General features: G+C 38.6%; 2 protein-coding genes across 8 annotated transcripts; both read right to left on the bottom strand.

The window, feature by feature from the left end:
• Nucleotides 1-189: 189 nt before the first annotated feature.
• On the bottom strand, nucleotides 190-12,126 carry LOC131330636 (histone-lysine N-methyltransferase ATXR2). 4 transcript variants are annotated; one of them, XR_009201163.1, is made up of 16 exons: nucleotides 11,944-12,126; nucleotides 11,782-11,857; nucleotides 10,175-10,260; nucleotides 9,708-10,075; nucleotides 8,500-8,612; nucleotides 8,373-8,404; nucleotides 7,571-7,710; nucleotides 5,730-5,817; nucleotides 4,819-4,867; nucleotides 4,618-4,672; nucleotides 4,359-4,428; nucleotides 4,206-4,275; nucleotides 3,224-3,390; nucleotides 2,980-3,114; nucleotides 2,500-2,576; nucleotides 862-922 (listed from the first exon to the last, which is right to left on the bottom strand). XR_009201163.1 is itself a non-coding variant. In XM_058364286.1 (15 exons), the coding sequence occupies exons 1-15, from the start codon at nucleotides 12,028-12,030 to the stop codon at nucleotides 603-605; spliced, it is 1,479 nt and encodes a 492-aa protein (XP_058220269.1). In that variant the 5' UTR covers nucleotides 12,031-12,124; the 3' UTR covers nucleotides 190-602. The 4 variants fall into 4 exon arrangements, 2 of the variants coding, with proteins under 2 accessions (XP_058220269.1, XP_058220270.1); XM_058364286.1 differs by lacking the exons at nucleotides 2,980-3,114; nucleotides 3,224-3,390 and adding an exon at nucleotides 190-713 and having other exon boundaries at nucleotides 866-922; nucleotides 11,944-12,124; XR_009201162.1 differs by having other exon boundaries at nucleotides 2,980-3,390.
• Nucleotides 12,127-14,871: 2,745 nt separating this feature from the next.
• Nucleotides 14,872-24,459, bottom strand: LOC131330635 (peroxisome biogenesis protein 22). 4 transcript variants are annotated; one of them, XM_058364283.1, is made up of 9 exons: nucleotides 24,151-24,459; nucleotides 22,070-22,288; nucleotides 21,938-21,985; nucleotides 20,553-20,609; nucleotides 20,374-20,475; nucleotides 19,569-19,634; nucleotides 16,350-16,451; nucleotides 15,412-15,540; nucleotides 14,872-15,312 (listed from the first exon to the last, which is right to left on the bottom strand). In XM_058364283.1, the coding sequence occupies exons 1-8, from the start codon at nucleotides 24,253-24,255 to the stop codon at nucleotides 15,436-15,438; spliced, it is 804 nt and encodes a 267-aa protein (XP_058220266.1). In that variant the 5' UTR covers nucleotides 24,256-24,459; the 3' UTR covers nucleotides 14,872-15,312; nucleotides 15,412-15,435. The 4 variants fall into 4 exon arrangements, with proteins under 4 accessions (XP_058220266.1, XP_058220268.1, XP_058220267.1 ...); XM_058364285.1 differs by having other exon boundaries at nucleotides 14,872-15,339; nucleotides 15,416-15,540; XM_058364284.1 differs by having other exon boundaries at nucleotides 15,416-15,540.
• Between the last annotated feature and the right edge of the window lie 589 nt (nucleotides 24,460-25,048).

The raw sequence follows: 25,048 nt of genomic DNA, 5'->3' as shown, positions 1-25,048 counted from the left end.
ATGGAATTGAAGGCGGATCGTTATAATCTATCAGCTTGATCTACCAAAAAAGTGTGAAAAACCCTAGTTTTCGGCATATTGTTTTGCTGGAATTTTTGTTCGGTACTGGTCATGCTCAAGTAATACGTCAATGAATCATATAGACCTGAAGTGTTTGTACCTTTGTTTACAGCCAAGAAGAAATAATGCTTCAACAAAATTAAATTTCATTTTCATCTAGTTAGGAGGCATTACCATGGGAGGGATTAGTACTGAGATGTTAGATACAACCTTTGGACCTGTTGTATGAATTATATAAATCTAAAGCAGACCTTCCCCAGCAAAATGGGAAATTACAACCAACCAAAATAAATATTATGTGAAACTTAACAATCAATGGATGAAGTCTCAAACTGATTTAAATGTTCTTCAACGCAATAAGTTAAACAAAGGTGGAACGCTTCTGGATGATGTCCAAATCCTGTCAATATCAGAAGGCAAGCGATTGTTTCCCATGGCTGTGTGTAGCACCACCATCATCACTGAAGGATGTTTTAGGCTAAATGCCTCACTTCGGGGCTGGAAAAAGTCTTTGATCTGAAGGAGATTACTTCCTGGGCTTGTTATGGCTCTTCTTCTAAGCATTTCTGACACCGGCATCTGAAACCGTAGTCTGCTAGCATAGCTTGTCGCTCTTCACAAGGAAGGTCCTCATCTATGTATGATATGGTTACCTGCAAACATTCAAGGATGCCAAAAAAGTACGTTTGGATCACAAGGTATATGATAATAGAGCTCAAAAGAAAGCCACATTGTGACCGCCATTGTGGAGCTTAATAGATAGAGGCACTGTGTCTAAGATATGCCAATCTGACGAGATTTTTACCTCTTCTCCCTTGCTAATTGACCGAAGAGCAACTATAGTTGCTTGACCGTCCCTGTCCTGCAATAATGAACATAGATGAATCATTATATTGGGGTGAAGCAACTAGTTGCAAGCATAGCCGATCCTAAAACCATTGCTGCTGTATTTGCATTGTGATCTTGATAAACGTGATGATGCCAATATGCCATACCTAGCAGTTTGAATGGAAAGGAATTATTTTCTTCCTTTCTGTTAGGTGGTGAGCAAGACTGCATCTTACTGTGTCATTTAAGACTAAGAGCTTCTATGAAATTGCCGAGAGGCCTTTGGTCCAACGGGGAAAATGGAGGTTAGGAGTTCAACTCCTCTTCCAAGGTGCAAAGCATTCTAACAAAACTGACTTTCGCAGATGAAACACAAAAAGAGCCTTATGAAATTATAGAGCAAATAAATAGCAAGGATTTAAGGCTGAGTCCAATACTTACTAAGACGCCGTTAGTTATTGACTCATTATAAACTGCTTCACATCATAAATCAATCTAATTCCCAACTGAACTCCCATCAAACACCAGGGAAAATGATCCTATTGTCTTAAGAGTACCGCTTGGAAAACTAATCACTCGTGGCTTGGAACTTGGCACATGCCAGTTACTACTTATAATCAATCTAATTCCCAACTGAACTCCCATCAAACACCGGGGAAAATGATCCTATTGTCTTAAGAGTACCGCTTGGAAAACTAATCACTCGTGGCTTGGAACTTGGCACATGCCAGTTACTACTTATAGCTCTCCAAGTCTGATTTGAGGGGATCCTAATTACCTCCACTCCAAACACAAAGAAGAGGGGAAAATAAAGCAACGTGAAAGAAACTTATAAATATTTGACGAATAAATTTGAACATGGAGCCATCATCTCCCCATTAGGTGTCCATTGCCTTGAGGGCTTAAAAGCTTAAACTAGTCTGCAGGTATCCCAGCCATCTATTTCAGATCAACCAACTTACCCAACTCCCCAGCTAAGGTGCTTTTAACCTCCATCCTCTTACAATTGCTAAAGTTGCTCAACTCTCATACAGGTCAATCTGTCATATACCAACTATCCAGCTATTTGCCAAAAATAGTTTCCCAAGCACAAAAATTTATGCTACAGTAACAACTAACAAGCCCAAGGATTTGCACGTTTAACTTCTTTCCACCAACTTTACCATTGGGAAATCCTCCCAGCAAACAAACAAGACTCGAAAAAATTCCCCTTCATGTAACCAATTTAAGCATACTATCTATACCTTCGTGTGGCTCAAGGACATTAATGGATGAGCATAATGCACCTATATAATGGTAATATACAGTCTGCCACTTTCTTGTTACCAGCCAGGCACATACGTTCTCAGATGCATTCATGAAAAAGAGGATGATAGAAGTTCCCTCCCAATAAATAGATACAGAGTTCATAAGTCAATGACGTATTGTGTGTATATGCAACAAAAACAACCGAAGGTCTTTCACTTAAAACTCAAATTAGTCAACATTGGGAGAAAAGTAAATCTGCATCAAATTGCACACTTTTGTAATTTGAATAATCAAAACTACTTTACAGGGAGAGATGAGAGAAACAATCCAACTACAAATTCACGAGTATGAAATGATTATTACCTCCTCTCTTTTGAAGGCCCTTGCATTTGGATGACAAGAGTGGTTCATACAACTCTGAAGAGGGAAAAAAGCAGTGCCTACAAATGATGATAATAGTTGATTTTCATTGATCATTGGCATGTAACAAACACTTCAGTAATCGAAAAACTAATAAAGTACAACGTGACAAACATAGAACACAAAAAATTCACCCTCACTTTGAAAAATCAGTAGTATACATTTAATGCATCTGACAAAATATGCAGGACACATTCTGAAGTCATAGCATGCTATCTCAAAATGCATAATTTTGGCAACGACAGTCTATGTCTCAACCAATTATTTTATAACAAAAAAGAAACATCTGTATTGGCAATTGCGGAAACTATATCAGACACATTATAATCACGAAGTACAGATCACAGAATTCAGTATGGAAAATGTAAGTACAAGGCACAACAGAGGAAAGAGGAAGGGCGTGCACTTTGCAAGTTCCCTTACATTATTTTCTCCAAAAACGGGTGAAATTAACTTCGGGAAAATTAAAAGACTTATTCTTCATTCAGGCTTCTAAACTTGAACACTGCAAGTACCAATCCAGTGGAACTGAAGTGACAATACTCGTTCCCAGTTTTCCTGCCTTCAGCCAAACTTTAGTACAAGGAACCTTTTCCAATAAGCAGTCAACTTCGACACAATATGTTTCAAAGTCACAACCCAACCTCAATGCTTTAATCCGACTTACTTGCTGTATTTCCATAGTCTAACCGTCCAAAAATAGCAAAACTTCTGTCCAGTCATAAGCTTCTCTCTTGCATCACTCATGTTCATTTTTACCTTCTCCTTGTAATCATGAGTCCTTGAAAAATTTCCCTTGAATCAAACCAATCCTCACTGGCATAGCTCTCTGTTCTACATGATACCATGACATGAAAGAGTCATCTTAGGTGACTTTTCATCATCCTGGCTTAAATTGCCACATCTTGCTTCTCTCTCCTGCATTCATATGGGATACATCATACATCTCATTTTCAGCAATTCATCTATCTCAGTAATTTCATGTCCAAATTTGAAATTACTTTTGCGTGTTAATTTTTCACTACAAATTACAAAACATGCCTAACCATATAGCCGACTAACAGCAATTTCCATACCACTTGATTTACAGTCAACCATCACCCTACACCATTAGATATCTCGCTTCATCATCCAACCACAACTTCATACACTCTCACCTGTCTCCCTTCCGAACCTCAGGCATATCCTTCCACATAGATTTTTAGCTTCCTCACACCAATTCCTATTTTCGTATTCCTAGTTAAAAGATGATGGTATCCCATATGTTCCGAGTTCCGTCTTTCTTTGTCCTCAGAAACATTCAGATTTTCAAGCGATCTTCCATAATTCCAGTCTCAACTCTCACCATTCAGAGTTAAATTCAAACTTTCAAGAAACATAAACTGTCGGATGCCTTCCTTAAGACATCCAGCAAGCTCATCTGCAAGATATCTTCCAGAAACAACTTGACTGTGGGCCGTGGTTCGTTTTCCTCTACTCTAATTGTCCATACACATGCATTCATCTCAATATTTCACAAAGATAGCTCAGCCCTTTTTAGTAGTTCCATAAACAAAAATACGTCTATTGCATAAATTGCAAGCTTACAAGCATAATTATTAAATTACTTTGTCAATATCTACTGCGTCTATTCTGCAATTTAGACACACCTTGGCAACAAATGGAATAGTCATCACCGAGTGCATCCAGAGCAGGGCGTGTAACTCTTTCTGCTTCTTTCTGCCAAGAAACCATAAAGAAATTTGCAGAGAACCTGTCCATATAGTAAAAACTATAAGAATGTCTTGGGGTTGCATGCTTACCTTTTCAGATTGCGGAAGATCATCAATGTACAGAAAGTAATCCTCCACTGGTGATGCAACAACCAAATCACTGTTTGACAGAAATGCAGCATCTAAGTGGAAAGAAGATGTGCCATGTGATATATTTCAGGAAGCACATAAGAACTTTGTCTTCAACTGCTAGAAGAAGGCCACTGCAAGCATTGTACTTTTTGCATGCACACTTGCTGGCTAGCAAAAGCCTAGAAGGCTACCTTGAATGGTGAATAAAAATACTTACAGATTATTTAGCTCAAACATGCCGATAATATGCCCATAGATCTCAAGGGAGAATACTTAGAAGAGTTAAGAACCTTACAAAATCAAGAACCACCAAGTTAATTTTTGTTTCTGTGTTTTCTGCTAAGTGATCATGAACTGGAAAATATTAAACAAAACCAACTACAGAGGATTATCAACGAAACAAAACTTAAAAGGATACATGGTTCACATTCCTTGTCAAAGATTGCTGCCTTCAAGAGTTGCAGGGACTGAAAAAAATTCAAACTGAATCATTAGTGCTAAGTTGCCAGATTAATCCAGTGCTGCACAAAGCACACATCAATAACAGGTTACAGCAATAGATGTTGCTTAATCAAATAATTGGTCTAAGAGCACTTATCATACCCTTACAACTGCATGGAAAAGTGTATACATTTTAATTCATGCAAACCTATGTTGTACATATGGATAATGCATGTTATTGTGGAGGGCGATACTTACATTGCAATACTAAGAAAAGAGAGATATGGATAATGCATGTTGTTGTGGAGGGCGATACTTATATTGCAATACTTAGAAAAGGGAGATACTCTAAGGCAGCAGAAAAGTCAATGAAGCAAACAGCAAATGTGTCAGCTTCCAACAAAATGGAGGTAGTTTGATGCGATGAACTTGTAGGCTATAAAAATGATCTTTTCCCTTTTTCCGAACAAAGTTATGCGGAAGCTCACCAAAAACTCTGCATGACAGTACAGCATGAGGCCATATTAATATCCTCTAGGTCATATTAGTGCAGGGACGAAAAGGCCAAAAAGAATCCCTGAATTCTTATGCTTTAACTGGACATTGAACTAGACAGGTTTCAAAGGGGACTTTTACACGTGAAACTAAACAACTCAGACAAGGCATAATTATGAAAATTCTATTATGCTTAATCAGTTAACTGAATGGGATAGCTCGGCCCAAAGGTTAAGATTTAAAATGGAAGCATCAAATCTATTCTTGATTAGAGTGGAAGATTCCAGGTACAAAAATGAAGATAACATTATCTACAGTTTGAGTATAGCAACATATCATTTGTATCCTCTACTTTATTTATCTACAAGAACTGTCAAGATGGACATATTTTACCGTGAATGCCAGCTCTTTTATTTGCATCCTAAATGCAGCTTCGTCACAACCATCGACGTCATCTGGCAAAGCAATGCACTCCCACCACCTATTGACAAAGTGCAAGTTAGTGTCCCAGTTGTCATAATAAATGCCTTGCAGAAAAATGGATGCCTATTAAAAAGAATGTTCAGTGAACTTTTGTCATGGTTATTATGCCTTATTTGCTCAAGCGGGTTAAGTGCTATTGTGCCTTTTTTGCTCTAGTAGGTTAAGCGCTACTATGCCTTATTGCTCAAGTAGGCCAAGTGCTATTATGCCTTATTTGCTCAAGCTCTCTTTAGTGGGTCCAAGGTAAGCCACTTTCAAGTGAATACTGGTCAAAGCTGACTTGACGGTCTTCTTCCACCACAAACATCAAATCCACCTTGAGGCAAATGAATCAAAAAGCTTCCACCAAGTACATTCAATGTCAATGAAGTGATTCCATGGTGCTTGTAGTGGGCCGAACCGAGCAAGGTTTGGGCCAGACAAAATAGACCAGGCACACAATCCAGGTCGCATATAGGTCGAACCAGGCCTCGTTGGGCCGAGAGCTGGTATGGGTGTGGAGGCCTGGAGCTAGTTGTGTGGCCGGGCTGGCATTGGTCAGACCCGTGGCTCAGCAGCCAGGTTGGCTCAATGTGGATGCCAAGTGGCATTGCTTGGTGACAGGATTCTGTCTATGTGGCACTCGGTGTGTCATACATGACATCATTCGGATTGACGATTTTGGGTTCATCAGGCATGTGCCTACTACAAGCTTGGAGACCCTAGTACAGCCTGTCTACAGAAGGTACATGATATATCCTTGTACGCTTTTACTATCTTACTGAGAGCTCTATACTTCTTCTCCTAGGAGTTGTGACTTAGGGGAGTGCCTTCCAGCTGCATACGGCCGATTAGGCACTAACTGGTGGTTGCTTTTAGGCCTAGGTACGTCAGGAGAGAGATCAGATCAGATTCAACATGTTTGGAAGAACCAGAGGAAGAATTGTATCACACTCCCACAGTGCCACAAGGCTACCACCATCTTCAAAGGGTTGCAATGTACTTCTTCTTGTAGCATCTACCTTATGGAATTACATCAGATCATGAAACTGCCAACCTATGCTAGTCCTACCAGTACATTGTTAAGTCAATAGTTACTAAGACAACCAAATGCAATATCGCAACAATCGTTTTACAACTGACATTAAATTGTGCTGTATGCATCCTGAAAGTTGCCCTTCCATGATCCTCTGTCAAGTTTGCAAAAGAATAACTTGGTTCTGTTGTGTTCCATAAATGGAGATCAAAGTACATTGGTGTCTTATTGCTGTAAGTACAGGAAGTTGTTGTGTACAACATAGAGCTCCACTCTTTATCATCTAGAGACTTAGGGTTTTATGCCTGCCTTAAGAAGATGACTTTGTTTATTAACTTTCTTCTACGACATTTTCTGTCGTCCTAAACAACATTTTGACCTTTTTATGAATCTCCTGATCTTCATACTGATGTGGCTTTGCTACATGCTTTTGCAAAGTTGTTGAGCAGTTGAGGGCCTATAGGCTAGTAAAAGTTCACATGCTTCACACGAACCAAACCTATCCAAGCGTATTGCCCATTGCACACGCTTCATGAAGACAACAAATTCAAACAGCCATTACAAGTATGGTTTCAAGTTAAAGGAAATAAATTTACACGATCCTCAACAATCATCATATACTCATAGCCTAGTGTACCTGCCAGCGAAAGCATAGGACAAATTTTGCATGATAAACTAGTTAAGACTTCATATGCTGTGATTAAAAAAAGGAGGCAGCGCTAGCAATTACAACTACCTTATCTTGTATCCCATTGATACAGGCTTCCATGCATCCGAAAGCAAAGAAAGATCACAGTTGTCTGCAGTGCACTTGCCTTGGTCTTCAGGATAAGATGCTTTTAACTTTCTGTATTTTAAAATGGTGAAAGAAACCACCTGTAAAAGAAAATCAACAAAGTTTGCTAACAGAAGATCACTATCATATCATACATATGTAACAACAATAAATAGTTCTGAGGAACTGACTTCCATTGCGTGTCACTGTTACAAGTAGTCCGTAGTACCATTGTAAGCCAACTTTAATACTTGCCAGAGACTGGAAATGAGGATGCATCAGGTTTTTCGAAAGTTGCCTCCTTAAGGAGACAGAAGGGGCAATGACATGGAATGGTACTTGTTAGTTGTGTTGATTAATTACGTGACCGTGAAATGTTCCTTGCAAACATGAATAAGATGGCCCAAGCATACTATGCACTAATTTTGAGAGTCAAAATTTTCTTGTCAAACAGAGGCTGAACAAAGTAAGCGAGGTTAAATAATAGATTGCTTTCTTCATGATTTAGGCCTTGACATCTTACCTTTTAGTAGACTGCAACCTATTCTCATGGTATGAATAATGAAGGCCAATTGCCCCAGCGCAGAATGCAGAATGCAACAACTAAAAGCTTCATTAAGCCAATTTTAAGCTGAGGCCCTTGGGAAATGCTACTTGTGTCCAGATCCTAAATAATATTTGGTTTGTAGTTGTATAGGTCCATTATGGAGTATGTGTGGTAATCAGGTAAAAAGATTATCTAAAGTAGGAGATACTTACATACCTTGGCAGCAAGCAGAAAGATGTCATTCGTTTCTGGAGGAAAAGCAATGACAGAAAGGAAAAAACTCAATGAATCTGGCATAAGGAATATTCCTTAGCTGCAGCTAAGTACTGGTTTAGAGCCTTACCATTAGCATGTTGCAAAAATTTTAGTAGTGCCTCCTTATCAGATGATTTGGACCTCGCCCCCGTGCAAAGCAAAGAATGAAACAAATCCCAATCAGCCTCCGCACATAATTGGCTACAACAGTTTGGCAACAATGAAAGAATTGATTCACTGAAATTACTGAATAATTGGTGTAAGTGAGAAAATGAAAAAGCTTTAAGCATACTAAGAGAGAGAAACTGCACCCTTGAAACAGCCATATAGAGGGGCAGGTTAAGTAGTATCAGTGGGTTTACTAATCCACATACAGATTACAATTTACAATAGATAATCTAGTCCGATATATCATTCAAAACTACGTTTGTCAATCTAATGGCACGGGCAGTGCCGCTATTGCTAAATCAATCCTCTCGATTTTCATAGTCATAATATTATTAGGCCTTCGACTCAGACACCTCATCTTCGTGTGGACAGAATAACATTATCTGTTGTCTTTGTCAAATTATTGCAAATAAGTACAAGTAAAATGATCCGCCTAATTATTTGAGTATTAGTTAAAACTTAAAATGGAGCCACTGAATCATCTTCTGTTTTGCACTTAATTGCACTCAGTTAAAGCATCCTTCATTTCTACAATCACTTTGTTTATTTGACAACATTATTAGAAGATTCCCAAAAGGGGAAATAGATTACAAACCTGAAAACCATAATCTTTAATGCTGCTATACACACCCCTATTTCGGTGTGTAAAGTATACACCCCCTTGAATCGCTTTGAATTCATAACATTTCATATAAAAATACACAGCATTATAAGAATTGCATAACATTTGTTTAAGAATTCATAACATACAAATGTTATGAATTCAAAATAAATATTATGAAGTTATGTCCAAATATTATAAAAAAAAATGGTTAAGAATTCAAGACTGATGTCATAAATTTTTATGCAAAACGTTATGAGTTTAAGGAAATTGAAAGGGTGCATAATGTACACACCGAAATAGCGATGTACATTGTAGCATTTTCCCTAGAAGAAGAAGAAACATTCAAATTCTAGGAGCCTCTCAGGATCAATTCTACTGCTGCTTATTCCTAACAGTTAAGGTCGCAGCTTTCTAGAGCAATAAACTCTGATACAAAATTAGCGTTAGAAACAAAATTTGCTACTCAAAACCTGGTAAATAGAATTTGTTTTTGGTCAAGTAAGGGCAGGTATTATGAACCCTACCTGCAGTAGAAAGCTTCTCTACATCCACCAAGACAAGAAATAACTGACGGCAATGGGAACTGTTCAGAATAAGGCAGAACCAATTCACCATTCATCAGTGATTCCACGATTTCTTTAGGAAGAGGGGTTCCATATTTAGAACTAGTAGAAGCACATTCTTCCGTGCTTGTGGGATCTTTAACATAAGAATCATCCTCACTGTCAGATGAATTGATCTGGCATGTCTTTTTTGGGATATGTGCTAATGTCTGCCTATCACATTCATTGTTCGCTGCAACCCCCAAATCTTGCAAATAGAGTTTCCTTCCAATCTGAACTTCTATGGTGCCAATGAAGCGGAAACAGAAACTACACACTAAACAGTCAATCTGCAGAACAACAAACAAAACAAAAGGAAACCTGAAAACCACAAGAGAGAAAAAAACTAAGAAAGTAAATCCCAAGTTGATATCTTCAATTTCCAAAACCTTATTAGCAGAATGTTGAGAACCAGCAAGCATTTGGTCCTTTAAAACAAGGTCCCCTTCTCTGAAATCCACATCAGCATAGACACCTGCAGTTCACCATTTTCAATGCCAACATGAAATGTACATCAAGATAAAAACATAAAAGGTAGTAGCATCACAATTCAAAAAACAAGATGAGTGACCATACTATGATTACCCTGCCTCTAAATTTGAAATTGCAAATTGGTCATAATTTACAAGAATTAGTAAGATTTCTATTCCTTCCAACATTCCTTCCTTGTTTAGCCATTACTACATTGTCCTACACGACCGTCTTTTTTTTTTTCTTTTTTTGATACAATAGTACAACAGGTATCTACTGGAAATAACCCCACCATTACTTGTTGCATTCAAATACAAGAAATGTGATCGCCTCAAATTTGTAGTCCAATCTATAGTGGGCCGGATTGTATGACTCGGACCAGGGCACCATGCTCGAGTTACGGCCGAGCCCAATGACCCGTAGATTCGTCTGGAAGCGGCAAACGATAAATGAGCTCTTAGGCTCGGTGCCATAGCTCAGCATTTGGTCCGGCATTAACAGGGCTGATAGCCCATTCAATGCGATGCCGGTGCCAACAGGCGTCGGTCCAGTGTTCGGTCACTGGACTTGGCCTAAGGACTTGGCCTAATAAGGCATTGCCGACTCACTCATGTGCGAGTAACCGCCTTATCCGGAGTGACAAGTATGACGTCATCCAAACAGTTGCCAAATGGAATAATCATGAGCGCACATGGGAATGACAGCTCATACACAAGGTTGTTACTGGCCTTATCCGCTACGTCAGATGACGTCAGCCGACGCGTGCCAAGCACATGGACGTACTTGGGGAGCAAGTAAAAGGAGTTCTATAAAAGGGAAGCAAGATCAACTAAAGAGGTACATGCTCTCCTACTCTTAAAACCCTAGCCCTTTCCTACTTGCTCTGTACTCTCTCATCCGTATGCTGGAGGACCATCCCGGAGTCCTTCCAGTGTGGTTCTTTAGCCGTGCTGGCTTGTGCAGGTTAGGTGAAGATGCTAGGCTCGAACCATCTAACCCAAACACTCGAGAGGTGCTCCAACCGGTGAATCAGAGCCCCACACAATCCCATGCCTAATCGGGCCAATCAAATGGGCCACAAGAGTACAACAGTAAAACAATATAGTGACATACAATGAACTGCAGCATAAAGCAATTTGTCTATCCCCCTTATATCTGAACTTGTGCTTGTCAATTTGTCAACTCCCATTAAGAATAGTCGCACTTCAACTAAAATTTGCACTACTAGTCTTCCATTCAGATAAAAACTTGAAGAAAAAAAAAAGCAGCTTTCTTTTACAAGTGTCAGAGCCAGCTAACACACACCTCGACTAATCTTGGGCCCGCTTTCACGACAAGAATCAAACAATGGGTATGCAACAAGCAAGTGGCAACTGGTCTTAAAATCTGCACGAAATCCTATGGTTGATGGTTCTCACCCCAACAGTTTGAAAGCAAAGCATAACAGGAGAATAAATACTAACCAAACAAGAAATGGGTAGTCAACAGAGTAATTTACAGCTAACGGAAATATGTGAAAACATACCCTTGCCATGCGCCCCATTTTGTTTTACTTTGAGTCCAGTGCATCCTCTGGTTGTTATAAGCTGGTCGAAGTATTCCTGGGGGGTTTTACAAAAAGGAAAAAATTGAAAATCTCCCTCGGCAAGATATATGCATAGTTCTGTACCAGATAGAGAGAGATTGCCTGAGCTTGAGCAGAGGGAGGAGGTTGAAGAAGAGCGGAGATTTCGTCAGCGAAGTGGGCGTCGATTGGGCAAAACACTGTGTCCATTAGGAACTCCGGAAAGTTTCAGTGTGTGCAATTGTTGGTCTCCTGCGCCTGTCTCTCTAAGCCCAGTCTGGCTTCACTTTCTGTTTTTTTTTTAAAAGAAATTAGTCCTGACAACAAAATTCTAAAAAGAAATTTTATTTTCTAAATTTCTTGCATATTTTCCATTTTTGTCCAAAACTTTTGACAAAATACTTAAAAAATTCTCACTAAACATCTCTCTTTTATCTGCGGCAAACATCAATATGATAATTGATACGTAGTATTTCTTGGTTTTAGTGACCCTTTTTTTGTTAAAATTTTGAGATTAATCATCCCTCAGTACGAGAGAGTTTTATAAAGTATGAAATCATAAACCGAAATTTCAAAAATTCTAAAAAGATTGAATGAAAAAATAATGAACAAATATTTAGTGCCTTTTTTGTTGGTTCAGTCAAAGCCAACTCCGGGATAAGCCTCACAAGACCTCGATTTTGGATAACCTTTGCCATGGAGCAACAAGAAATAAAATAAACTCCGTAAATTCAATAAAAAAAATTAGAAGCCCAAAAAGAAAAAGGCAACCCTCACCATGGGAAAGTTGTTCTTTTTGAATCGGAAAAATTTCAAAATAGCACATGACTTTTTACACAAATCATGCATAGGCACTTGACCTTTTAATATTATAAAAAAAAACACCTGACCTATTTAAAAATTCATCAATTTTTCATCCGCTGTTAACTTTCCATCCGAAAACAGATGGAAATGTTGAAATGGCCTACACCTGGTTATTTGGAGGGAAACCAATATACATTTTGGAAAAAAAATACATTACTCTACTGATTTCTTCCGCCAAAACTCACCTGTAGGGCCATGGAGTTCCAATGGTTTGTTATGGGAGTAATGCTTATAAGACTTTATCTTGGTTATTGTAACTGTTTGTACTTTGAACTGGTTATTGCACATTTTGGGGATCAAATTTGTGTCATTTTTTTCTGCAGAACTTGAGATGGTGTGAGGCAAATGAAGGAGAAGTTTGGAGATGCTTGGAGATTTTGGAACATCCCCATTCAACTTAACTTTTTCTATAACTTTTAGTTTTGTTCTTATTTGAATTTTTTCCGTATTTTTTAGTTTTGCACCTCACTTTTTTTGGTTTTTTGATTCGTCTCGTCAAGACGAATCAAAAAAGCAAAAAAAAATTATATATTTACCCAAATATTTTGGGAAATAGTCAATTTTTTTTTGACTTAAAAGTGGTTATTTCTTAAAATATTTGGGTAAAAGTAAAAAATAAAATATACTTTTTCGATTCGTCTTGTAGAGATGAATCAATAAGTCACAAAAGATTGGCGCAAAACTAACAAACGTGAAAAAAAGAAAAGAAAAACTAAACTAAAAGTTATAGAAAAAGTAAAATAGTTGTTATTGTGACTCTATGGCCCCGCAGGTGGGTTTTGGCGGGAGAAATTAGTAAAGTAATGTGTTTTTCTCCAAAATGTATATTGGTTTCCCTCCAAATTGCCAGGTGTAGGCCATTTCAACATTTCCGTCTATTTTTGGATGGGAAGTTAACGGCAGATGAAAAATTGATGAGTTTTTAAATTGGTCAGGTGTTTTTTTATAATATTAAAAAGTCAGGTGTCTATGTGTTATTTGTGTGAAAGGTCATGTGTTATTTTGAAATTTTTCCTTTTGAATCAAATCGTGCTAAAAAAAGCTGTACAACCAAAGTTATATTTATATTATGATTTTTATGATATAATTCAAGCTGAAAACACAATATGTAACCTTGATTTTTGCCTTTTTTTTGACTTGTCCGTATTTTTTTATTTTTATGACTAATAAGTAGACAGTCAAGCTTGAGGTCGTCGGTCGGGCTTGGGTAACCCAACCATCGGGAACAACACTAGGTTTAGTTTATAATTTTTATTCAAGGAATGATCTATCCAAATAGTACAAATCTAACAAAATTAGAAGGGCGAAGCGACATAGGTAGGCTACCGCAAGGAAGACGAGAGCAGGCAAGTTCTGTGCATTTTTCCCTCGTCTGATCGGATCTGTTCTGTTCATTAACTTCATTTGATCTAAGAAACTTTTTCCCTCTTTTTACCACCACTCTCTCTCTCTCTCAACACTGGAAAATTATTCATTGCCCCAGGGGTAAGAACACGACAACACGTGGTGCCCCAACCCCTCTCTCTACCGTACATTGTGTGGACCCCACAATGTGTGTGAAGCTCATAGAAATATGTGATGGAAAGAAGTGTTGGAGCACCACATGTCCTTGCCCCAGGGGCACAACATGTCACCCTCCCCAACCTCCATCACTCACCATTAGGGGTGTGCACGGGTCAGACGCGTCGGGGGTTCGGCCCGAACCCGACTGGTCGGTTATCGAATTTTTTGGGCCCTGAACCCGAACCGAAGGAGGGGGAATAACCGTCTGCGTAACCGATTTTTTTGGTCGGGTCGGGTCCGACCAAAACCGAAGTGGTCTATATAAATTGGCCGGGTCGGGCCGGATTTAAAAAAACAACACCCCGAGCCCCAAACTGAAAAACTGATTTTTTTCAAAAAATGAACCTGTACCCGACCGAACCACATGTTCAGCCCCTCCCGAAACCCTTCGGGTCGGGTCGGGTCGGGTCGGGTCGGGGACTCGGGTTTTTTGCACACCCCTACTCACCATCATGACAAACATGTGTAACTGCACTGGCACCACCCGAATCCAAATCCTTGTATTGTACTGATTCTTGACCAGGCAATGAAATCCTAGTAATCAAACAGCGCAAGAATGGCCGATCAAAAAAATGAAAAAAAACAGGGAAAGAATGGTTAGCATCACTAACACTAATCACTCAATAAGGATAATCATCAGCAGATGCTGATTGCAGCCTGAACAACTTTGCAGGAACTGGTGAGGTCCAAAATATTACAAGTTCTTTGGTTCAAATACTATCAAAAGAACGCAGAAGAAATACAACACAAGCCGATTCCGGCACTATAACTTCATTTTGTAGGTATCTCAACCATAAGCAATGGACTCTGACAAATTTCTAACTTTCCAAGAGAAGACAAATCATCAAAATATCATGCTCAAATTGCCTACATATAGACATATATTTAACTGGGATGAAGCTGTTCAAAAAAAAAAATTTAACCGGGATGAAATCCAGACAACCATCTTTAACAGTTAACGTTGGTTAAATGTAAGATAATCTATTTCACAAAGCCGAAGATGGAACTTTTTTGCTTGAATTAGCGAAGTATTGCACGTTCAGCGTCTCATCCAAGAATCAACACCTGTTAAATAACACACAGAACATTGAGCTGGACATTAGGTGTGAACGTTTTTTCAACCCAAAGAAAAAACAAACAATACCATTTGTTCACAAAAGATACCTACATCCTTTAAAGGTTTTCGGGTCAAACACATCCAAAGAACTGCTCCAAGGATGGCGAGCTGAAAACATTAGCAGCAACTCGCTCGGGTTTGATGGGTGAAATGTGAAGTTGATATTTGATGAACCTCTGCAATTGGTCAACAAAAGAGCAAGAGAAAAAGTCAGTGGCCACCATAATATGTAGCAAACTAAATATTGGCGGACTCCCTAAGGGAATCTACAGAATGTGGGTTCTTGAAATAGTACAAATACAAAATGTAAAACATCAATGTGATCTCTTCCACATGGGTTGACAAGCACCGTATACATCAAATCTCGATAATTCCACAACCGACATGGTACAAACAGGGATACCACATACTACCTACATCCACAATTCCACACATTGCCTCTACGTAAACAAGGAACTCTTCATGGAAAGAATACAATGACATTTACCAGAGTCCCTTCACATCAATGAAAATCTTGCCATTAAATTGAAACTGGTGGAGAAATTTTGCAAACTCAAAATTTACAGTTTGACATTTCAATGCTAATGCTGTCGTGCCAAGTTGATCAAACAATTAGGCAGTAATAGAGTTACATTTCACTTTCATGTTTCCCTCCACTTATCTTTTCCCTTTTCCTTGGGATGTAAGGTTCTATCTGCAAGGAATCATTGTCAAATTTTGTGCAATATGTCTCCTTGATCATGATTTATCAAAATAAACTATCCCCTTATATATGAAGAGAAAAATATCAACTTGATCATGGTGTTTTGATGTTCTCTACGAAAAGCGGAAGGTGTTTTGTTAGGTACTACATTCTTTGAATTTTGTAGTCAAGATTTCTTCTCATTATTTATCTAATAAGTTAGTATGTTGAAACTTGAATCTGTATGATTCAAGAAATAATAGGCAGTTTAAAAACTGCACTGTAAGAGAATTTGCAATTTACCGCTAGCTGGGAGACGATTTCGAAACTTGACTCAATATGCCAATCTGGCTCCAGTTGCCTAACAAAAGATGTCCGGCCATTCTCTATGCTACAAAAGAGAACCTGGGGATGCATTGGGTAAGTGAGAAGACAATATATAGCGAAAAAAGAGAGGAAAAAATGCATATGTACAAAAAAATAAATGCTAAGTTCCTCGTACCAGCTACCCTATCCATTCAACCCAGCATCAATCTACCAGGGTTTTCTAACGAGGAGAAGGACTTATCAATTAAATGAGGATTCAACAGAGAGTGTCGGGATCTTATATCTCAAACTTTTAACTACGAGAACACAAACTTACAATCACAACACAATCTATCTTATGATTTTTCGCCCTATCTGAAGAGTGACTAACAAGTTAGACTTCCTTTTCAAAAAAATTTGGAAAAGCTCAACAAAAACCAAAGACTACAATTTTAAACAGATCATAATTTATAGCGTCAGAAGAGGAGCAGCAAATCTTATTTGAAGCATTCAATCTATCACTGTATTATCACCATGTTCCTTGTCCATACTCTCTTAGCAACCGGGATAAATGTGAAGAGGTGATACAAAGCACATGCACAGTGAGGACTGAGGACCTATGTTACACAGACACGGGTATGTGAATCGGGTGCGGGTACATATCTAAGGGTCAGACACCTCAAAGCTGAAAAAAGAGGATCCAGGGATATGTATCCGAATTTGGATACGGGTACAGGGATCCGCTAAATATTTATATATATATAGAAATTTTTATATTATTTATAGAAATATAAAAATTATCTCACTTTATACAGTACTAATTTGAGATTAATTTATCTCATAAATAACAAAACATGTCATATATCATGTTTTAATGGGCCAGATAAAAAAAAAAGAAAAGCCTTATAACAAGTTTTGGTCCAAGACAAAATTAAAGATGCAACATTACACATTCTTATTAGTGACCCAAGCCCACATAGGCCCAAGACCTACAAATAAAATAGTAGATAGGCCCACACCGAGTAATTAAAGAATTAACCCTAAAGAGTCTTCAGCAGTGAGGTCTACTCCACGTAACCAAGTCTTGTCAACGCCCAAGTTGAAGCTGCTCTTGCCAAAGCTCTTTAACCAGCTCCTCAAGGACAGGAAAGATAGATTCGATTATACTCCTATCAGTGCAACGGCCGCTTTCTCCCTACCTGGCCTCAGCCCACCCTGTCTCTCGTCTTCTTCTTCTTCGTCAGATCGACGGCGACGCAGATGCAGCAGCAGGCTCTCTCTCTCTCTCTCTCTCTCTCTCTCTCTCTCTCTCCCCTTCTTCTTCTACTTCTTCTTCTTCTTCTTATTAACGTGTCTTGAATTTTCTTGGACGAATCCGGTGTGGATCCCACACCCGCACCCGTGTCGTGTTGTGTTGTGTCGACACAGGTACTCCAGCCAAAATCACGGATCCATGTATCATAGGTGAGGACTGAGGAGTGCCATTGCAAGACTCAACTATTCTCCTCAAAGAAGCATGGAGACGGACATGGTACACGACGCAAAACGACACGGACACATGTGCACCAAAATTTGACAGAAAATTAGGACATGGACCTGTTAGGCGTAAGTTGAATATAAATATATTTGTACACATTCAAAATATGACCTTTTGCTTTTATATTGGCAATTGGAATAGATACATTACTAAAGATAGATATTTTACATATATCAAATTCCTATCTAAGCAATACTGGTTATATCAGATTAAGAATGTCATAATCAATATTAACATCATGATGATGTTAAAACAACAAAGTCCCCTAAAAAACTATTTAAGACTTGGCATCCACACGGACCACACCTGCTTTTAGGTATTGCAGTTTGACCTCCTAAGGTGTCCAGAGCTTGTCCTAATTAGTCCCCTGACCAAACAGTATACTTCATCTCAAAATTCTAGTCCCTTTTGGCAGTACCGACTTTTAAGGGAACATGCATTTATTGCACTCATACTCAAATCAAAAGGTATTCCAACACTGCCCTTTTTATCCCACCCTTTTAAAAGTATTTATAACCATTTAAGGAATGATGTTGAAAGGTTAAGAAGTTTTATTCTTGGACTTTCCAAATTGAACATGCATTTTGAGATATCCCAAATTAGAAAGATGGACTGACGGAATGACAAATAATGTCAATATAGGATACATAGTGGTTGGGGTGTAAACGAGCCGAGCCAAGCTTCGTAGTGTTCAAGCTTGGCACTCGAGCTTGAGCTCGGCTCGTTACAAATGAGCAAAGCTTGGCTAATTTACTTAACGAGCCCCTTTAAACGAGCTGAGCTTTTGCAAGCCGAGCCGAGCTCATTTACTAAACGGGTTGAGCCGAGCCATGAGCTACTCGTGAGCACCTCGGTTTGTTTGTAGCCCTACACAGTGGGGCATTCATTATTATTTTATAATCTTCTATACTAAAATATATGATCAATCATACACTGGACAATGCCTATGTCTAACATTTATTTAATAGAGATATGATCTGTCCAAACGTTTTCTCGGCAGCTATGGCAGGCCACCTTTACTTTCGGTCTCTGCAGGCCTGGGACTCATCCAAACATATCCTATTGTTCAAGGTTGCATTAACAGATTGCTAAGGTACTACTTTTTACAAATCTTGGGAGTATCTGGAAGACAAGAATCTACACATTTTCAGTGCTCGTAACTGTAATTTCCAAGAGTCAAGGGTGGTTAGTTTTTTAGGGCTAAGACTTCATGTTTTGGCAGAGCTTTATCTTGGTTCATTAGTCTTAGCTTTATCTGAACCTCAATTTACAGAGTCAATTAAAATGCTTTACCCAAGGGTATCTTGCACCATTGAGAGGGTTTGAATTCATGCAAATTAACATTCAAGGTACAATTGTATTCAGAACTATAGGGTCAATTGGGGATTAGCTACTACCCAAACTAGATCAACGGTAAGTTCTTCTACTCCAATGAAAGAGCTGGAATAGCCTTTCCTGTATGAGAGGAACAACTTCACACAAATATATCCTATGCCGACATCGCTTGTTTCATTGGCAATCAGTAGTAAAGAAATTATAATTTCCGGCATGTCACTTGATAATGGAAGAGGAAAAATGACTCTAAACCAAGCTAAGAAGTATCACATCTCCAAGGATATTAATTGGAAATATGAACGGTAATATTCCAAAATACTACCAGAAATCAATACAAAAATTACCTTATCTTTGACCAAGCCACCAGATGTAAAAACCCCAGCATCTTCTAAAGCAAGGAGAACGTTTCTCTGCATGAAAATGTGTTATCCGTGAAAATAAGGATTTTTTTATTGCAATTGACGAGTACGGACCAAATGAAAATCACAACAAAGAACTGGTGCAAAAATTAAATTATGTCAAGCTACTAATGGTGAAAAAAGGATCCTTGTAGCCGAACATAACATGCTAGGGGATGAGCTTAATTTGGTTTGGTTTGCCAATGGTACGAGCATGCAGCATAGACTAAGAAATCATCAAGCAGGCTATGCTACCAAAAGGCAATGCTTATCGAACGTACGGATGAGGCAGGCTATGCTTGATGAATTACCCTCCAAATGCTAGATGCAATAGCAAATTTGTTGTATAGCCATAAATATGTCTAAGCTTGTCATTTACATGACTTCAATACAAAGTATGAACAAGACTCCCACTATGACACCTTAGAATTCATCCACAAGAAATGAAATGTAAACACACCAATCGTTTTGAGCATTTGATGTCATATTCACTTCTCCTACGAATTCAAACTAATCGGGAAATTGTTAACTGTAATCGAGTGACCAATAAGTCAGCCAAACAACAAATTACATAGTGAGAAAAGAGGATGATTAAAAAGAATGTGGCAATGTGCACATCAACTATTTCCAGAGGAATACATGCATGGCTTGCTCAGGCACGATAAAGCACATGTCATACAACACATATCAGCAATACAAAAAAAAACAATGACTAATAGACAAAATGAACAAGAAGACAGTTTTAACTCACTTCACTTTCATCATCCAGAACTCTTTCCATGAGATAAAGATCACAGAATTTTGTAATCTCCAGCAGTACTTCCAGCACAGATGATCTCACAGTCGCTTGTTTCTGCCCAGAACAAGATAACCACAATGTCAATCATCTGTAATTCATGCAGCAACATTATTTTACAGAGGATGTCACACCTGAAGCTCCTCTGGACTGGTTTCCTCAAGGATTACACCAAGCAACCGGCATGTTACCTAGAATCAAAATTAAACCAAAAGTGATTCATAAGTTGTACAATTGAAATACGTTCATATAGAGAAGCCTTCCTCAATTGAGAAATTAGATAATAATGCAGGAAATAACACTTGAACCAACAAAGGCGAGTCCAAATAATAACCAAGAACACTTTGATTTCAGAAAAGGATAGCGTTGTAAAGATTTAGTACTCCAAAATTTTCATTCAGGAACCTCAATTCCAAATATGCTTTTAGTACTATTAAACTTTGTAAACCAGCAGTAACAAATGCTTGAACGCCTAAGAAGCACTGAAACATCTAAGAGTGGGGTGTGTCTTGTGACTCCTGTCGGAACCAAAACAACACAAATCGGACATTCTCAAGATATGTCAGACAACCGTCTGAATTACTCAAACCAAATTTTTACTTTTTGAGAGCCAGATACACATTGAACACTTGAGGGACACACATGGCACTTAGACACAGACCAAAACAGGACAACAGTTTGAAAAAACAAGTTACTATGATAAAGCAAAAGACATGGAGATTTGTTAGTATTCAACACTTGTCCTTCAGGCTTTAGTTGTAGGAAATAGGAATGTTGTGCTAAGACTTAAGATGTTATATGCCACCTTGGTTGAACAATTTTTCCTGAAATAGATGAAACACAACTTTTGTGCATAAAATATAAATGATTACATCATGGAAAGTGTGATAAGTTGCACTTTGTAGTTTTTATAAACACACTTGTCTATCGTCATAGCCACAAACATATATCAAGGGAAAATCCATAAAATCCATATTTTCGTCATGGCCTTAGCCTGTGATGTCCTTTACTTATTTTAGATTGGCATGTTGGCATGTCCATGTCATGTCCTTCTGGGATCAAGTGACTGTGCGTGTTCTTGAACATCTTTCACTCCAAAAAATACAAGGAATTAAAGGATAACATTTTACATTTCTGACTTGAGAATATAACAATGATGTTGAATATAATTTGCCATAATGAACTGAACTTATCCAAACTCATCAAACTCTAGCATCATTTGAAAACGACCAATTTAGTAGGAAAACTGAGTACTGAGATCATTGACTCGCGCGATATGTCAGGTTCATACTCAAGCCAAGAAAACTGACATAATGTGATCTCATAAAAGAATTCACACTCTAGTGGTTGAGAAAAGTATCAAACTTCCTCTTACAAAAAGAACAAAAATGATTTGGACAGTAGAAGTATAACATCATATTTAATAAACAAGCTATCTTTACAAAGTAACAACATTACAAGCAGAACTAAACACGCAGGGCATGCACCAAATAATGGCACACGTGCACGAACAAATTACCTTCCTTCCATCAATCAGCTTCTGTCTAACTACTTGTCCTAAAGTTGGCTGCAGGGGAGAAGAAGACAGTTAAACACAAGTTAAATAACAGTCAAGCAATTTACAACTCAAAAGTGAATAGAAACAAGTAACCTTTATGGGCTGGAACAACTCATCAATAACATTGTGTACTCTTGAATCTTCTGCAGATGTCAAATTTGCATTTGAATAAGTACTTAAGCCAGAACTACTAGGAATAGGAGTCTGACGTTCGGGTTGCCTTCTTTGCGGTCCACTAGGTGTTCTCAAAAGATTCCAGGTAAAGAGTATTGCAAGGGCAAGTCCTGCTAAAGCCACAATAGATTGTGAATCCTGCAACCAATTGCAAAGAAGTAAAAAGCATCATAATGCAGCAAATGCAGACTATCCACAACTAGAATAAGTTGCATCATCTATGCATGGCTATTTACTTCCTAACAATAAGTTTTCAATACTATACACTGAAAAGGTTAGGATCCATAGGGCAAATGTTGTAGAATTTGTGTAGCTAACTTAGTGTTTGGCAGCCAATTATTTTTTCGATTTTGGATTGTTGATATTTGTTCAGATTATAACCAGAATATGTGGACGTGTTTGGATGATAATGGGCTGCATTCGGCTCTAACGTTTGTCTCAATCTAGAAGCACAAAAGAACTTAACTGTTGTGAGTTGCGCTGGCCAAATTCAAAAGTAGAATTTACTCATAGAAATAAGCATAGATATGGCCTTAAAAAGACCATTATGGAAACTGGATCACCGCTATAGGAGTAACTTTAAAAATGGACATGTCGATTTCATGGTTCATGCCGATGTTTGGCCGCCTTCTGTGCAAATTGATGGTTGATACTTGAAGACAGGTCTTCTGTTTTGTGGTCAGTGGTGAAACTTCCAAGTGTGGGTATGCGGAAGGACTGCACGACGTCGCACTTACCCCTGGACCCATAACCCTTCATAGGACAAGGGAGTCCTTTACGAACCATATCCTTCCTCATTCCAAAAGTGCCACTCCATGTCTCTACCCAAGGACTCCTCCATGAAGCCTTCACACTACTACTAATACTCTTCTCATGAAATCTCTTACTTACCTAAACACTAAACATGGCTCCGATGAGCCTGGCAACTTCACAACTGACAACAGCCCAGGTAGGAGCAAGGTCTAGGTATCTTGCTCAGGACCAAATGACACGGGTGGTTTAGAGGCTAGAGCAAAAGGATTGTCAAGACTCATCCTCCAGAAGGGGAGCCCCGCATTGACCGGTCATAGAATATGGGGGGGGGGGGGGGGGGGGGGGGGGGGGGGGGGTGGGGGTGTTTGTTGACCAACATCTAATGCATTCGAAAATATATCACAAACATCTCTTGTCATCTAGGAGTCCGTATCATACCCACCGTCTGACGAAGTTCTGTGATGCGGGTCTCCACATATCACTTAAATTACGGCTTTGGAACGCACGAGACAGAGCTCAAGTTTCGCATGTAGTACTCAAAGAAGAGCCTTGTCAATGACCATTCTGCCCACAAATGAGGATAAAGCTTGACATCTGACTTCCTTCCAATCCAAGGTTTCTAGACTGCATAAAGATGGCTAGAAATGATAAAAAACAACTGTGCTAGACAGGAGAGGCGTTCTCTCAAGTTCAACTAGAAAAAGTGCTACGACTACGAGGACCATAATGAACTCGGACATAAAAATTCTAAGTTATTGTCCAAATGGAGTAAGTATGAATAACGATTTGTTTTTCTCCATCGTGGTATGCATTTTGTGTGTAATTCACTAAAACATGTGGCCTCAGCTGTAACATTTCAATCAGTAGCCAACCTGAAAATGATAAGAAGGAGCCTTGTTTGCTTATTCTTTTCTAGTTTGTTTACTTTTCCAGGTTGAAATTTGACTTAGAAAAACATTAACACACCTCCCCTTCGGTTCCAATATGTTTGGGCCAATCAGTTGAAAACATTAATTCAGGAACATCAAACACAAAGTTCCAACCTTCAATTCCTTCCCAATTTCTCATAAATTTTACTTCACTTGGTTCACACGCTATTCTGTTTCATTATCACGTAATACCAATGCATTAGTGAAATTCACTTTGACACCAGAAATCACTCAGATCCGCGATACAACCAATACAACATTTATATAGATACAAAATGCGTACGTAAATTGAAGAGAGAGAGAGAGAGAGGAACGAACGAGACTGTCGAGGGAGAGAGAGAAGAGACTGGAGAGCTTGATAGTGAGGTAATCAGCAATTCGCTTGACCAGCTGTACTAAATCTTCCTTGGAGTTATCAGCCATGGCCGAAAGAAGTAATCAGTCTTAGATCTTGCCGTCCACCGACGGGAGAGAGAGAGAGAGAGAGAGAGAGAGAGAGAGAGAGAGAGAATTTGTCTTTGCACGTTCTTTTTGGTCGTGTTTCGGCAACGAGGGAAAGTCGAGGGTATATCGGATGGAGGCGTATCGCGCAGTCTAAAAAACAACGATTCGGGAAAGAAGTGGTATAATTAATTAATACTCAACATTGACCGAAGCTTCCTACGAAAATTCTACTTCTTCTAGGGGGGCTCGAGATCTTCTGTCTCCATATGCTGTCCCCATATGCTGTTCTCATCTTCCTCATGCTGCCACGTGTTCTACTTTAATCCCAACCTTCCGTTGAACCCCTCTCTCACTCTTCCCTCCCTAGCGAACCTGTCTGTAATCTCCCGCTTTGCCACTCATCGTCGTCCGCTAATTTCCACGATACCATCACCCTTCCTCAACATCACAATTTACTGCACCAGAGCATTAATTTCGTTGATCATAAACAACACCATTTCCTTTCTCGTCTTTTTTTTCCACAAGTTTCAACTTTACCGTTCCCTAATTTCATACAGACTTCACGTAAAGAATTTTCAACACCAAATACCTATTTCGGCCTTCCCCCACCCCCGCATTGCCTTCGTCATCGAATTCAAAGAAATTTTTTTAAAAAAAATGTAATTTAGAAGTCAAAAAATATATATTTAAGCAAATAATTTTTCTACTAATATAGATCTTATTTGATAGATTTCATTAAAAAATTTTAAACGGTGTAAAAAAAATTAAAAAA

Source organism: Rhododendron vialii, chromosome 6a, assembly GCF_030253575.1.
Source record: "Rhododendron vialii isolate Sample 1 chromosome 6a, ASM3025357v1".
In the NCBI taxonomy this organism is placed as follows: Eukaryota; Viridiplantae; Streptophyta; class Magnoliopsida; order Ericales; family Ericaceae; genus Rhododendron; species Rhododendron vialii.
Note: the sequence above shows the minus strand (reverse complement) of the source record. Positions and strands in the feature narration are given on the sequence as shown.